The sequence below is a fragment of the Diadema antillarum genome, unplaced genomic scaffold (assembly GCF_040938485.1).
Source record: "Diadema antillarum isolate AM-2024a unplaced genomic scaffold, OU_Dant_1.0 seq00000218_RagTag, whole genome shotgun sequence".
Classification (NCBI taxonomy): domain Eukaryota; kingdom Metazoa; phylum Echinodermata; class Echinoidea; order Diadematoida; family Diadematidae; genus Diadema; species Diadema antillarum.
The window spans coordinates 17,652-32,002 of record NW_027271273.1 but is presented as its reverse complement, the minus strand read 5'-3'; the positions used below and the strand labels follow the sequence as shown (position 1 = coordinate 32,002).

The 14,351-nt window shown below is 36.8% G+C and overlaps 1 protein-coding gene across 1 annotated transcript in view; it reads right to left on the bottom strand.

The window, feature by feature from the left end:
- The window catches only part of LOC139729124 (protein sel-1 homolog 1-like), an 85,372-nt gene that overhangs the window by 58,963 nt on the left and 12,058 nt on the right, over window positions 1-14,351 (bottom strand). Inside the window, exons 9-15 of the mRNA XM_071640054.1 lie at window positions 14,060-14,116; window positions 13,425-13,493; window positions 12,793-12,933; window positions 11,999-12,086; window positions 10,833-10,981; window positions 9,067-9,232; window positions 3,847-3,921 (exon numbers count right to left, since the gene is read on the bottom strand). Coding sequence (XP_071496155.1) covers window positions 3,847-3,921; window positions 9,067-9,232; window positions 10,833-10,981; window positions 11,999-12,086; window positions 12,793-12,933; window positions 13,425-13,493; window positions 14,060-14,116 — 745 coding nt within the window. The remainder of the gene's footprint in view (window positions 1-3,846; window positions 3,922-9,066; window positions 9,233-10,832; window positions 10,982-11,998; window positions 12,087-12,792; window positions 12,934-13,424; window positions 13,494-14,059; window positions 14,117-14,351) is intronic.

Genomic DNA, 14,351 nt, shown 5'->3' with positions numbered 1-14,351 from the left:
TTTATGCGGCAATTAGAGGAATATAATATTATGTTTAAAGAAAATAACAGTAAGGATCCACAATATTTATATACAGATTTTATAGAGTATTATTGTAATGCATTTGATATGTGTTTTCCACTGAAGTGTGTAAAGAAAAAACAAATTGATAAACCTTGGTATTCGTATGAATTGAAGAAACTCTGTTCAAAAAAGGGCAGGTTGTATAAGAAATTTATTAAAAATCCTTCCCAGTATCGAAAAGAATGCTACCTTAAATCTCGTAATGTATATACCAATGCTGTTAAAGCTGCCAAACGAAAGTATTATTTTTGTAAATTTCAGAATTTAAAAGGTGATATATCTAAAACCTGGAAGTTAATTAATGATGTATTACAAGTACGTAAAACAAGGGTTCAACAAAAGGTTTTTCAGCATGATGGTAAAGTATTAGAAAATCCTGAAGATATTGCACGACATTTTAATCATTATTTCATTAATGCTGGAAATAAGATTGCTAAAGGCTGTAGGCAAAGTTTTTTCACTCACAGAGATTTTTTATGTGGAAATTTTAATCAAACTGCTTTTTTTAAACCTGTAAATAAAAAAGAGATTATTGATTATGTTTTAGCTTTGAAAGATGGAAAGGCTCCAGGGTATGATCAAGTTAAGTCTCTGGTAGTTAAGAGAGTAATTCATATAATATGTATACCTTTGTGTTCAATTTTTAACCTCTGTCTTGAAACAGGCCAAATACCAAAGGAATTAAAGTTAGCAAAGGTTATTCCGATTCATAAGAAAGGACCAGTTGATGTGTTTTCAAATTACAGGCCCATTTCATTATTACCCTTGTTTTCTAAAATATTTGAAAAGTGTTTGTATGTTAGATTACAAGGTCACTTAGATAAACATGGAATTTTGTATAAAAAGCAGTTTGGATTTCGAGCTAAACATTCTTCATCTCATGTTTTGTTGGATTTTATTTTGAATTCATCAAAAGCAATAGAGAATAAAGAAATAATAGTTGGGATTTTTCTGGATTTTAAAAAAGCATTTGACTCTATTAATCATGAAATATTATTGGATAAATTATGTTTTTATGGGATCCGTGGAGTAACACTTGAATTGTTCCGTAATTATTTGTTTGATAGAAAACAGTTTACTGTATTTTCTGATTATAATTCTTTACATGAAAAAGTTGTGTGTGGAGTACCTCAAGGGTCAATATTAGGTCCCCTTTTGTTTTTGCTATTTATAAATGATTTATCAAATATTTCTAATGTCATGAATGTACTGTTGTTTGCTGATGATACTAATTTATTTTTTAAACATGAAAATGTAGAATGTTTGGCTAAAATGATTAACATGGAACTGTGTAAAGTTAGTAATTGGATAAGTGCAAATAAGTTACAATTGAATTATGAAAAGACGCATATGATGATTTTTAACTCTCGTAAGAAAGATACAAGTACATTGAAGGTATTTATTGATGGCCATGTAATAACAAATGTAAAGACAACTAAATTTTTAGGTATTAGTATTGACTCTGATCTAAAATGGAAGACACATGTGAATGAAATATTGTTGAAAATATCTAAGATTATTGGAGTTATGAGTAAATTAAAAACGTGTTTGCCAAAATGTATTCTTTTAACCATTTATAATTCATTAATCCTTCCTCATTTGTTATATAATATCATTGTTTGGGGTGCTTGTAGTAAGTATTTATTGCATCGTATTTTCCTACTGCAGAAAAGAGCGGTACGTATCATTTCAAAGTCTTCATATGATAGCCATACAAAGCCATTGTTTCATGAATTGAATATACTGCCAGTATTTTTACTTTATGATTACCAAGTGATTTGTTTTATGCATTCATATACTAATGATAGGTTACCAGAATTATTTGATAATTTGTTTGTGCAAAATAGGTTAATTCACAATTATAATACCAGAAGTGCAAATGATTTTCGTGTGCAATACGGAAGGTTCTCGTTTACAAACTCTAATATCATATGCAGAGCACCAGAATTATGGAATATGTTACCTGAAAATATAAAACAATGCAGTGCTGTGAAAAATTTTAAAGTAAAGTTGAAAAAATATTTATTACAAAAGTTTATATCAGATAATTAGTTGTTGTTGTTGTTTTTGTTTTTTTTTTGTTTTGTTTTGTGTTTTTTTTAATAATCAGGCTGAGTTATTGTGATATGTGTGCGTGTATGTGTGCGTATGTACAAATGTCTCAATGTTCTTGATATGTATGTCAATGACAACTTATACTTTATATGATTGTTGTTGGATCTTCAAGTTATAAGTTATTTTATTACTTTCTGGAGATCCATCCATTTGCCATTCATATTGTCTCTATTTTTTTTTTTTTTTTAATTGTCTATGTAAATTGTACTTTTACTTGTGTGTTAATGATATGTATCATGTCTTTGTACTTGTTCATGTGTTCATGTTGACATGGAAATGGAAAATAAATTCAATTCAATTCAATTCAAGCCTCTCTACTGGATATCCAAACAAAAATGCATAATCATGTTGCTATGAATACTGGGACCACTAGAAACATTATTTTGATGTTCCTAATTGTGCATCCCAACTTCTTCCTACTTGGACAGACATGTGCTGCCATGTGTTTTGAAGGATACATTATAGTGATGGAGTTAGACAATGACAAGCTATTTCTTACTTGTACCAGTCATCATCAACAATGTCTTGAATATCCCAGTAGCTTAGCAATTTGTGAATTCTATCTTCCATTAATTACCGAGCAATTAAACGAGAGGTCTCCTCAAATGAAGAAGTGACATTAACCTGCAAAAAGGCAGGCATTTATCTTCACAAATCTAATTGCACCGAAAAGGAAATTTTGCCTGGGCACAAAGTCTATTAAACATAATGTTAGTAATGTCATCTATAAATCATTCAACAAAAGTGGGATACAAAGAGGCTGTATGGCTGCAGCTCCAGGAATGACAAAGACAAAACATGAATGACATGTCAGTACATACCTGTCAGCATGAATGTGTGCATAAAGACAGGCCAAAGACTTCATATACTGTAAAACGAGAAATGTTCGCGTGCATTTTAATTTCGCGAATTTCGCGAGCGCCAAGATTCGCGAAATTAAAATGCACACGAAATTTCTTATCTACACTATATGCATTGAACGCAAGAGGCAATTCGCGAAAATTTCTTGCCGCGAAAAAGGCCGTCGGCTCCACTTCACGAAAATTTCGTGCCACGAATATATCATGTTTTACAGTATTGCGCCCTCATCACTTCATATCCTTGACGAGGGGGCATTCAACCTCAAGTTTTTACGTCAGCTACATTGTACATCATGTGTAGAAAGGTTGTCGATTTCAAGGTGGAATTCAAACTTTATTCAAGATGAAAGTGTTATCACTGTGACACTCCAAAAGTGGAGGTTCAGGCGCTTGAAGGTGCCAAAACAAATTTAGGGCTCTTCCTGATTCTCTGCCCTCTTACTGCTAACGACCGCAACCCCAACCACACTAAATTTCAACATTGCCACTGGGACAAAGGTCATCTCTAAGGAATACTGGCAGTAAAAGACATTTTAATGAAGGGGAAAATAAAAAATAGAATATCCAACAGCTCTCCTCCTGTAAAACTAAAAATATTGACAGCACGAAACTTTTGCGAATTGGAGCCGACAACATTTTTTGTGGCATAAACTTCCGCTAATTGCTACTGGCACTCAGTGCATTATGCAGACCAAAAACTTTCATGTGAATTTTACTTTTGCGAATCACCACTCTTCATGAAATTTACAAAAATTTCATGCATGCAAAAGTTTCTTCTTTTACAGTATCTCCTGACTTGAACTCTCACCTTGTGCTGCTGCTCTCTGCCACTGGAGGAGGGCCCTCTGGTATGTCTCATTCAAGCCAAACATGTTGGCCTCACCTACAGAAGGGAAAAAGGTACAAGCAGGGGGTGTGTCACATGTCATATGTTCCTCTGGCAAACATCACAAAATTTTGCAAGATTACAGAATATCTCCCCATATCATGCATGAAATCTTAAGGTAATACACCTCAGAGTTTTTCAAACAGCAATGAAAACCAAACCTCTTGTCAGTGGAGAATACGTCCCCTTTTTGTACTGAGAATAATGGTTTAAATTTTTTCAGGGTCTGAATAAATTTACTGGAAATCCAGTATTGTTTCCCGCTCTATCATAAAGTTTCCAGTTTTATTATTCTGAGAATTACCTTCCTCTACAATATTCCAACTAATGAAAGGAATCTAATTTTCATGGTTATTAAAGGGACACATTAACATTTAAGCTGATCTTCAAGTTTAATAAGATCAACATGACATGAAATGATGGTATCCTGTGTGTGTGTTTTCAATGACATTTCAATTTCCAAATAAAAATGAAAATGGCAATTTCAGACTTGTTCATCTAGTCATACGTATAAAACAAGTGATAAAGGAATTTGTCCTGTAAATTTTGATAACAATTTGAAGTGAAATCTAAAAACATGAAATAAAACAGAGCAGGGAAACCAACAGCACACCATAATTACAAGTTGATCTCAACTTAAGATCGTCTTAAATCCTTTGCAAAAAAATGTACCACTGCAATAGCAGATCATCCTACATAACATATATCACTTGGCTTCCACCTTGCTCATGTCAAGAAGTTTTTGTCCTGTTTTCATTCCACCCACCACTATTGCATTTGTCATTGCTGCCAACATCACACCACAAATTTCTACGGAGGAATTTTATAGGGGAATTTATAAGAGTTCATGATAGCGTTATCATCAAGGTATTTACTTTCCTACAATCTTTCATTTTCTCTCTTTTTTTAGGCCATGCTTGGTTGTTTTGGCTCTATTTGTTTTTGTTTTGTTCTCTTGTTCTTGTCTTTTGCCCTTCTCTAGCTGAATGGAGAGAAACACATGGCACCTGTACATTAAGATGGATACACACAGGCCTCTTGAGAGAATGCTCATAAAACGTCTGCCTGCCTATCATGACCTGTCACTAAGACGGTGGCATTTATGGGGGGAAAGATAAATCAGAGCTGTTTTGCCCGCCGGACGTCTGCAAAGTTGAAACATGCTATGAAAATCATCAGCAGCCCAATCTAAACAAACTGGAATGCCGGCGGACACATCATTCTTTTGAAGTGTACGCCCGTATGCAAGACCTCCCAAAGGCACAGAATATACTCTTCCTTGGCTGTTGATACAGGTATACAGTAGAGTTGTAAATCAACAATTGCATTATAGCGCATGGATGCTGGCAGAAATACTACACTGGCATTTGTCTGTTTACACAGAGATAAAAGATGCATAAAAACTTCATCATTTCTCTTCTTCGCTAGTAGACGAAAAGAATATTTACAGGCCTTTCTAATCTATGATTAAGGAGGTATTTGTCTAGTTCTGCTTGAAAACAGCTGGAATGTTGGATGCACACAAGAGTAGAAGAAACCCCCAACAGATGCCAACTCTCACTATGAATGATGTGCCTGGTAAATATTGCAACCTTCATCATTTCAACAGTCACCCAGTAAACTCTCCTAATCTCATTGAAAATGCAACACGGAAGGCTCCAAGGATCTACAGCAAAGGAAGTCGACATGGCACCGTGTTCTCTTCTGAGGGTTATATATGAATATATGCCATAATGGCAAAAGTGTTATGGATTCTTTTTCCATCATTAAACCTATCAATTGAGTCATTTAAAAATGACACAAAGTTTCACTTCTTTGCCACATCACAATAGACAAATTTGCAGTAAGAGATGGCTCAAATGACCCCGAATCTTAAAAATATTGAAACAAAACTGTTGCAAACCTAGATATCACCCACTTGCGTAATCTAACTTGCTTTTATGCTAACATGCTCCCTTGAATGCTAAGGAAAGTTCTTTCACTGCAACATAAAAGAAGCAGTTCAGGTGCTGTCCATGACACTGCTCATCACAAATCTGTGCCTCATTATGTTGTTCTTCTCACTTGACCTCTATCTGCTCATGTACAGAATCTCACTTCCAAGATCTGGCTGATTAATTCATACATGCTAGCTCTCTTTGTCTCTCTACAATGTACAGTACTTGATTGCAATATTGAAGTCATGATTCTAAAGAGCATAGGAAACAACTCTGTTACCATGCTTCATTTACGGCTTTAAGTATCATTACTATCATCATTATGGACAGTCATTTGACATTTTGTGTGTGTGTGTGTGTGTGTGTGTGTGTGTGAGTGTCAAATGATAAGACACTTTGAGACACAGATAGAAAATCAATGCATTCAATGTTGAGCAATTATTTCTGCCATGACAGTGCTCAAGGACTTAGATGCACATGTGTGCAGTGAGTAATCAATATCTAAAGTTTCCAGTTTGCTGGGAGGGAAAGTATGCCAATTGTGGTCTAATCCCTTCCAATGGGTTTGCATACGCACACTTGCCATTATCAAATTCTGGAATTTTAGTTCTCTGACGCCACATGCACTGAATGATGAATGTACACTCTAACACAGATTGTTGCCTGACAGCAAACAACTACAGAGATTAATTTGTGTTGAAATATCTAACCAAAAAAACCCCCACAATAATGCCTTTTTCATTGCTTATACCAATATTTTCTGAAAATCTGATGTCAAAAGGTAATCAATAAATGCTCACAATGACCTATACACCTATATCAATGCCATTCACAAAAATCATTTAAAACACAAACAGATAAGCCCAGAGAAAGATTCAAAACAAAGCAGTATGATGAAAACTCTTTGAATTTTGTTGATGATCCCTTTGCTATCACTATCAATTTTATTTTAATGCATTCACTACCCCAACACATTCCATTTTAAAAAATCATTTTATGTCTGCAAAAGACCCGCAACTTAAAAGCAGAATCACTAGTACTGTAATTGGACTTAAATGTAACACAAACACTTTCCTCTAAACTTTAATATCAAGGTCGAAAGACAAACAGCATTACATCATTGACTAATATCTCAAAACCCAGTCATTTGGTCAGCCACATAATGTGTGATAATGAAATTAACTGGAGATGCAAGGTAACCAAGAAGAGAGGTTATCACACAGGGAAATAGCTACAACTCTGTGCAGTGTAAAGAACTTGACAAGAAGAGTCACAGTTTGGGCACTTTCTGTCTTGTTGCACCATCCTTCCATCCAGTAAGCAAAGATGCATGGGTGATTGAACTGGCCTTGCTTTTCACAAACTATTGGGTGCGATCAATTTAAGGTCTGAGTGAAATTGTCAACTTGACAGCTCCTCTGAAGCACACACATCATTTGATATTTATCAAGTCTAATTTTCTGCAAATTGGGACTTCCTGACGTTTTCGCTAGTAGTTAAACGTGCAATCGTGGAATTCAGCAACGGACAGCGAAATCGGTATCATTCACTCATTTTCACAGAGAAGTACGCATCCATTCACACAGTAGGCACCCTGAGATTTAGGTACATATGAACTGTATCATCACACAATTTGTTCATGTAGTGTAATGTATACTAGAACATGTATGTGTGCGCATCACATTCATGGTGGGATCAGAGTTAATCTAATAGTGTTGTGTGCTCTTAAATTTGTAAATAGCACCTGACTCGTGAAGTTCACAAAATAAAAAGCCATCAAAATGTATGGAATATACAGTACTTGCTGGATAGAGAAACATTCTCCTCTGATTTTTTACCTCTTTGTTTGTGAAAATTGTAAACATCACTTGCAAATCATGCAGGGAAAGGGAGGGGAAAGGAATAAAGCAGTGTCATCATTACTTCTCACAGTGACTTGCCAGACTCATGGGACAGTTGTATCAAATGTAACTCTATTTCAATACTAAAATTTCACCAAATGTTCACCATGTTTTTCACAAAAAGTGAAGTGGAATCAGGAATGTGACTCTCAAAAAAAATGGGGGGGGGGGGGCATTTTCTGTGTTTTGCATTCTGAGCTGGGGGGGGGGGGGGGGGGGGGTGTGTATGATAACACACCATACTAACTTGCCCAGATTCAGTGGGACATAAGACCCAGAATCTCTTGATAGTACGGCAGAAACATTACTTTCTGAGCTACATCACCAGCATACATGCTACTAGTGTACCATAGTATCACTACACACTGAATTTGCGTATAAATCTACAGGGCTCACAAACAGACTAGAGCTACTCATCTTCACGACTCGGCTGCTTATTCACCAGGAAACGGGAAAATTTGTATACTGAACGCCTGCATTTCTTGCTGGCTGAAACTAAGCTTGACTGCAAATCTTACTTTTTTAATGATTTTTTTTTAATTGGAATTCCGTTTGATGTCACCATAGTTTTCGCAATGAAACAAATACAAACAGTCAACTAAATCAACGCAATCAAACTGAAAATAAAAAACAACTTCTGCTTCATCGTACAAGATATACAAATGAAAAAAACAACAACAACAGCATGACATGCAAGCCTGCTTAATGATACAAAATAGACAAATGAAAGAATAGCATGGCATGAGAGCCTCAGTAAACTAAAATCTTATAAAACCTTCTTGCATTAATCAAACGAAATCTCTTTTTTTTATCATTACATCAAAATAATAACCCATATCCCTAAATCCACCCTAACCACCAGTCCCCCACTCCTCACTCTACCTACCTAAAACAGTGTACTCATTCCTGTCAACACTTGTCACACGCATACTTTTTTTTTTAACATTGTTCTAAAGCACGCACACACACACACACACACACACACTGTTCTAAAACACACACTCACACACACACACACACACACATACACACATACAAAACAACATCCATAGAACAGATACAATCTCATACTCAGATCCGTCACTGCATTTTCCCTTACTCTTTTTGCTACTGGCAATGCATTGAGATGGATATGTTCACTATATCATGTAAATGTTAATGGTCTTGCCAAAGTAGGAAATGGGGCAGTCACATTCACTATCCACGACAATCTTTCCACTACTTTCCGTTTCATAAGCATGAACAGTATACAGAAAATCTATCGCACTCTCTTGCTGGAGAAGACAGGGGGCGCTTCATCTTACCTTTGTCAAGGAGGAATGCCACGTTGCTCTGGGCGACCTCGTAGCCCAGCTCGGCAGAGAAGGAGTACAGCATGAGTGCTGATGGGATCTTCCTCTCCACGTAGGCCTTCCTGGCCGACTCCAGGAGACTGCTCCACTCCCCTCTCTCAGCTACATTCTTGTACAGCTACAGTTTTGGATGGATGATATAATAAGACGCATGTCAGAACATGACCACTGACTGGTGAACTCACATTCAGGTCATGGGTCCGTGCACAGTCAGTTGTGCAACATGCACTCTGCAGGAGTTTGTTGCCTGCATGCTCCACTGAACAGCATCACATTGTGCACATACACATCACAGGGGCGTGGTGAGTTTTCTGATGTGAAGCCAGCCGCAATGCACACACTTTAAAGGGACTGTACAGTACTGGTTGAGGTGAGGATTCGGGTTTATAACACTTTTTGGTGAGATAATGAGAAACTTCTTCTGAAATATGAAAGAGCATGTAATTTCAAGAAGGATTCAACGTTTATTTGATGAAAATTGGCCTTGAAGTAGATGAGATATCCAAAAAATTGATCGGAATAGAATTAACAGGCCACAACTTTTATTAGGATCTCTTTGTTTTTCCTTGTTTTTAGATATCTCAGTCATTTCAAGACCCATTTTCATCAAATAAACTTGTGATTCCCCTTAGAATTGTATGCTCTTTAACATTTCATAGAGTGGTTTCTAAATATCTTGCAAAACATTACGAGCTGAATTCTCACCTCAACCAGTACTGTACAGTCCCTTTCAGTGGGACATGTGGTGTCGTTAGTCTGCAAAGGGCTCTTAAACACACACCATTTTGAGCTCCATCAGTACAGTCCATGATGTGGATACCAGATATGGAGTTGGACAGCCCAAATGAACATGTCTACTGATGTCAAATGCATTTCAAGGCAAGAAAAATTTTTTGTCTAGAAGACTGTCTTCTTGCAACACATGAAAAGGAGTAATTAGTTCCTCACATACATTGTATGAATGCAAGATATGCAGTATAGGGTATTCACACTGATGGAAGACACACTCATCATGAAGTGCCCTTTTACAATTCACACCAATGTGAATACCGTCACACTTGTACCACATCAACCCAATACATTCATATATGCGCACTATTCATAGATCACACTGAACATGAACATGAACATGATGACTTATCCAGAAAAGGTAACAAGCCCATTATTACTGAGAATCTCAGAAGCAGACGGCAGAATGTCTCGTTCCCTAATGTTCCTTGTTTAATCGCACTTAATGCAATTCATGAGACAAGCAATTTCATTGTTCCACTCAACTAGACATTCTAAATTATCCATCAATGAAAAGAAGTGCTTCGTACATATAAGTATTCAGAATTTCTGTCTACAGAATAAGGCATTACAATAAACATCCGAAAAAGATTACCCACTGAGTGTGCATTTTGCTCTTGAAGAACGTTCAGATCAAAAGAACTCTTTTGTCACTATGGAGACCAAACATTTTGCAAGGATGTTCTTACTTTGTGGTCACACAACTTCATATCAAAATCATTCTCAATATACATTGCTATTTTCTTTCCAACCGGTAAACTGAGGAAACTAGAACTGCATGTCTAAGAGAGGCATTTGCACGTCAATGGAATGTCTCCCTGAGAAAAAGGCAATACCACTTTTAATGAAAAAAAGTGTATTCAGTACCGCTCTGTGACAGTGGAAGGAAATAATCATTCCACTTGCACATGTGACCTCACGCCACTGACCTCCACAGCTGTGTGACACGACCTCATGACCCCCGTCCCTGTGGCGTGCATCTGTGCCAGGTTGTAGATCCCCAGGATGTGACCCGACTGGGAGGCCAGGTTAAAATACTTCACAGCCATCTTGTAATCCCGCTTCACTCCGAGGCCACCTGTTTGAAAATACAGTGAGAGAGACGAAAGAGAGAGAAAGCACAGGGGAGGGGGAAGGAGTTGTGGTGGAGGATGAGAAAAATGAGAGACAGGTTACGAAAGGTGTGAAAGTATGCAATATGGCTTTGAAGGGGAATTCACCCCAAATACAAACATAGATTCCGTTCAAATGATGCAGCACTCTGTCACCCGGACTAGCGTCATACCCCAGGATGGGGCATTGTGTAGCGCCATCTAATGCTTGTAGGATGTACAGTTACACACTGCTGTTGTGGTGGCCAAATTTTAGCGACTGGTGATAATGATCCCAATGACAGTTAAGCACTGTTATGACATATCTAATGTAATTACAATAATGATAATAACACTCTTTTTATAATTTTAGAGGAACTAATGGGAAAAAGTTCGACCTGCTTGTTTAATCTGTGCAAGAAGTTGTAAGTAATTTGTGATCTTTTTCAAAATCTAATATCAAAATTTACTTTGGTGCAACCAAGATTCATAATTCAAAAGGAATTAATATATATATATTTTTTTTTCATTGGTGCTACATAATCTTCTTGCACAGAGCAGCAAAATTGCTTTTTCCCATTTTTTTTTTTTTTTTTGTGTACTACATGGTTGTTTTTGTGTTAAAAGAAACTACATGGTACAGTGCTAAAAAATTAAACAATTAAACAAAATGGCAGATTTCTATTTGATATCCCAGGGTACCCCAAAAATTCATAAAATGCAGAAATTTTAGCAGTACATATCTGTGAAGTTGAGGAAAATCAGATACTCCATTCAAAAATTATGAATTTTATGAAGTTAAGGTTAACTATGCTCTCATCAGAAGGCTCCAACAAAAAATTACAAAATGTTTTAATTTTTACAGTCCCATCCCCATCAAATGAGAAGGCCAATGCTGTTTGTCGACAAACATCTATAACAACCTAGACGAGTCATTCACAAATAATGCAATGAGAAGGTGGACAAGAGAAGCTGTGGGGCACCTGATTGTTACTAGTACTCACTGTAGTACATGGTGCCCAGGTGCAGCTGACCATCCACATAGCCCTGGTCTGCTGCCTGTTGGAAGTACTGGAAAGCTCGGGTGTAATCCTGGGTGGGAGTTGGGGTGCAAGAAGGGGCAGGGGAAACCAAAGGAGTAATCCAGGGTGACACAAGTGATACATTCATAATGCAGCACATCTTAAATCTAACATTTATATCAACACTGAATAGTATGGTGCATTGGACAGGTCCAAAAAAAAAAATTGTGACTCACAATGACTCCCCATAATCAATCGCATTCAAGACACTAAAACCTGCTACACGAGGAGGAAAGGGAAGGATATTACAGAACTACTGAGCACTGCGAGTTATATCTTTCTCAGAGTCTCAGTTCTGAGTCTTTCTGATAATCACAACAGAAGGGGGTAATGATTTTGAAGCTGATATCAAGTCATGTTTGAAAAGGGGAAAGCAATGCAAAAAAGCACACATAGATTATATATCCATTCATCCATTCATTACAATATTACATTCATTCATTCATTCATTCATTCATTCATTCATTCATTCATTCATTCATTCATTCATTCATTCATTCATTCAGTAAGCCATCCAGTCAGTAAGTCAGTCAGTCAGTCAATCAGTTATTCATTACTTTATAGTAATGACTGGCTACATCAACACTGACTGCCTTCTTTTTGCCACACTTCACCTGACTGAGAAAAGCATAGATGCCTTTTGAATTCACAAGAGTTTTGTGTTCCTGTTTTTTTTTTTTCTTCAATATTCCTTAACAGGTACCACCTTAACTTACCCTGTCCACTCCCTGGCCATGCAGATAGAGGAGACCAAGACCATTCTGCCCAATGGGGTTGTTCTGGTCAGCGGCCTTCTTGAAGTACTTCATGGCTGTATCATTGTCCTGCTTCACCAGAGGGCCTCCTTCGGAATACATCTTCGGTGAATGAAACAGAAATAGACTAATGATAACAATAACATTAACAATTACAATAGCATATCTAAGTGATTAAGATCCTAGGTTTTCATTCATCATTGTTACATAGTTGGAATTTGGATGCTTTCATACATTTTCACACAATATACACATACCTTTGGTACATAAACAGTATACATACACATGTAATATTGGTTGAAATTGATGAAGGAGATTTGATGGTCATCTACACAATAACTAATATTTCTAGGGGCAAAGAATGAATAGTACTAGCTATATGCCAACATTCTGTGTTCTTTTTCTGGAGACTCTTGTCAAACAAGAAATGGACTGGAGATCTGAGGGGAGAAGGTACAATAATTAACGCAGCTGACTTTTGACATAATTCACCTGCAGAATGCTTTTCATCATATCATGAAACACATTAAAATGCTTGGAATACCACATGCCATGGCTAAAGCAAACGATAGATCTTGAGCTCGGTCAATTACCTTTCCCAAGTAGGCCTGTGCAGTTGCATCCCCCGTCTCGGCAGCTTGGGTGAAGTACTCGAATGCTCTCTGCGTGTTTTGAGGGAGAAAACAAGGAAACACTGACAGTTTAGAGAGTGGAATACTACATGAAATCATTTTGTGCACTCTCTCTTTAGGTTTTACAGTAAACAGTTTGTTGCAGTTTTAATCGGTACAATACAGCTTGATATATATTTATATCATGCATCGCACACAGAAGGGTGTAAAGAAACTAAATAGAAAATTGCAGTCTACAATCTGCAAAGGCTACAGATAATCATTAATGTTGTAATGGAGGAACTTATGCTCATAAAAGTGCATACCCCTTTCTCGCCATTGAATCTACAGTGTAAAACCACTATTTTTTCATGACTCTAGAATTTATGTATACCTCATATTTATATATCTTTTCTTTCCTCTCTTTTTACCAAAAGCAACATAAATTTTGCCCTGTAGTACATATAGGTGTCCACTACAAGTATAATGAGATCTGCATATCAATGCTACATGGGTACTTAGTACTGACAGACGTTTTGGATCCAGGGGAGGATATTGGTTGAAGTATAAGACATCCCCTATCCCAAAGAAGGTGTAACTGAAGGAGACGCACTCACCCTATGATTCTGGAGGACTCCACGCCCACCTTGGTAATTCAGCTGTCCTAATCCAACCTGTAGGAAATCAGAGAAGGACAATATTCACACTACAACAAACAAAGGACCTAGTGCAGTGGGTCTAACCCTTACCTGTATCGCTAGTTCACCTTCCACACATTCTTGCGGAAGAAATTACACATTATAAAACTTGTGGAGGGGCATTGTGTTCATTTGTATATTCTATCAAACTGGTGGTAATACCTATTAGGTTTGTAGAAAATTTAATCATGAATTTGAACGACCAAACATT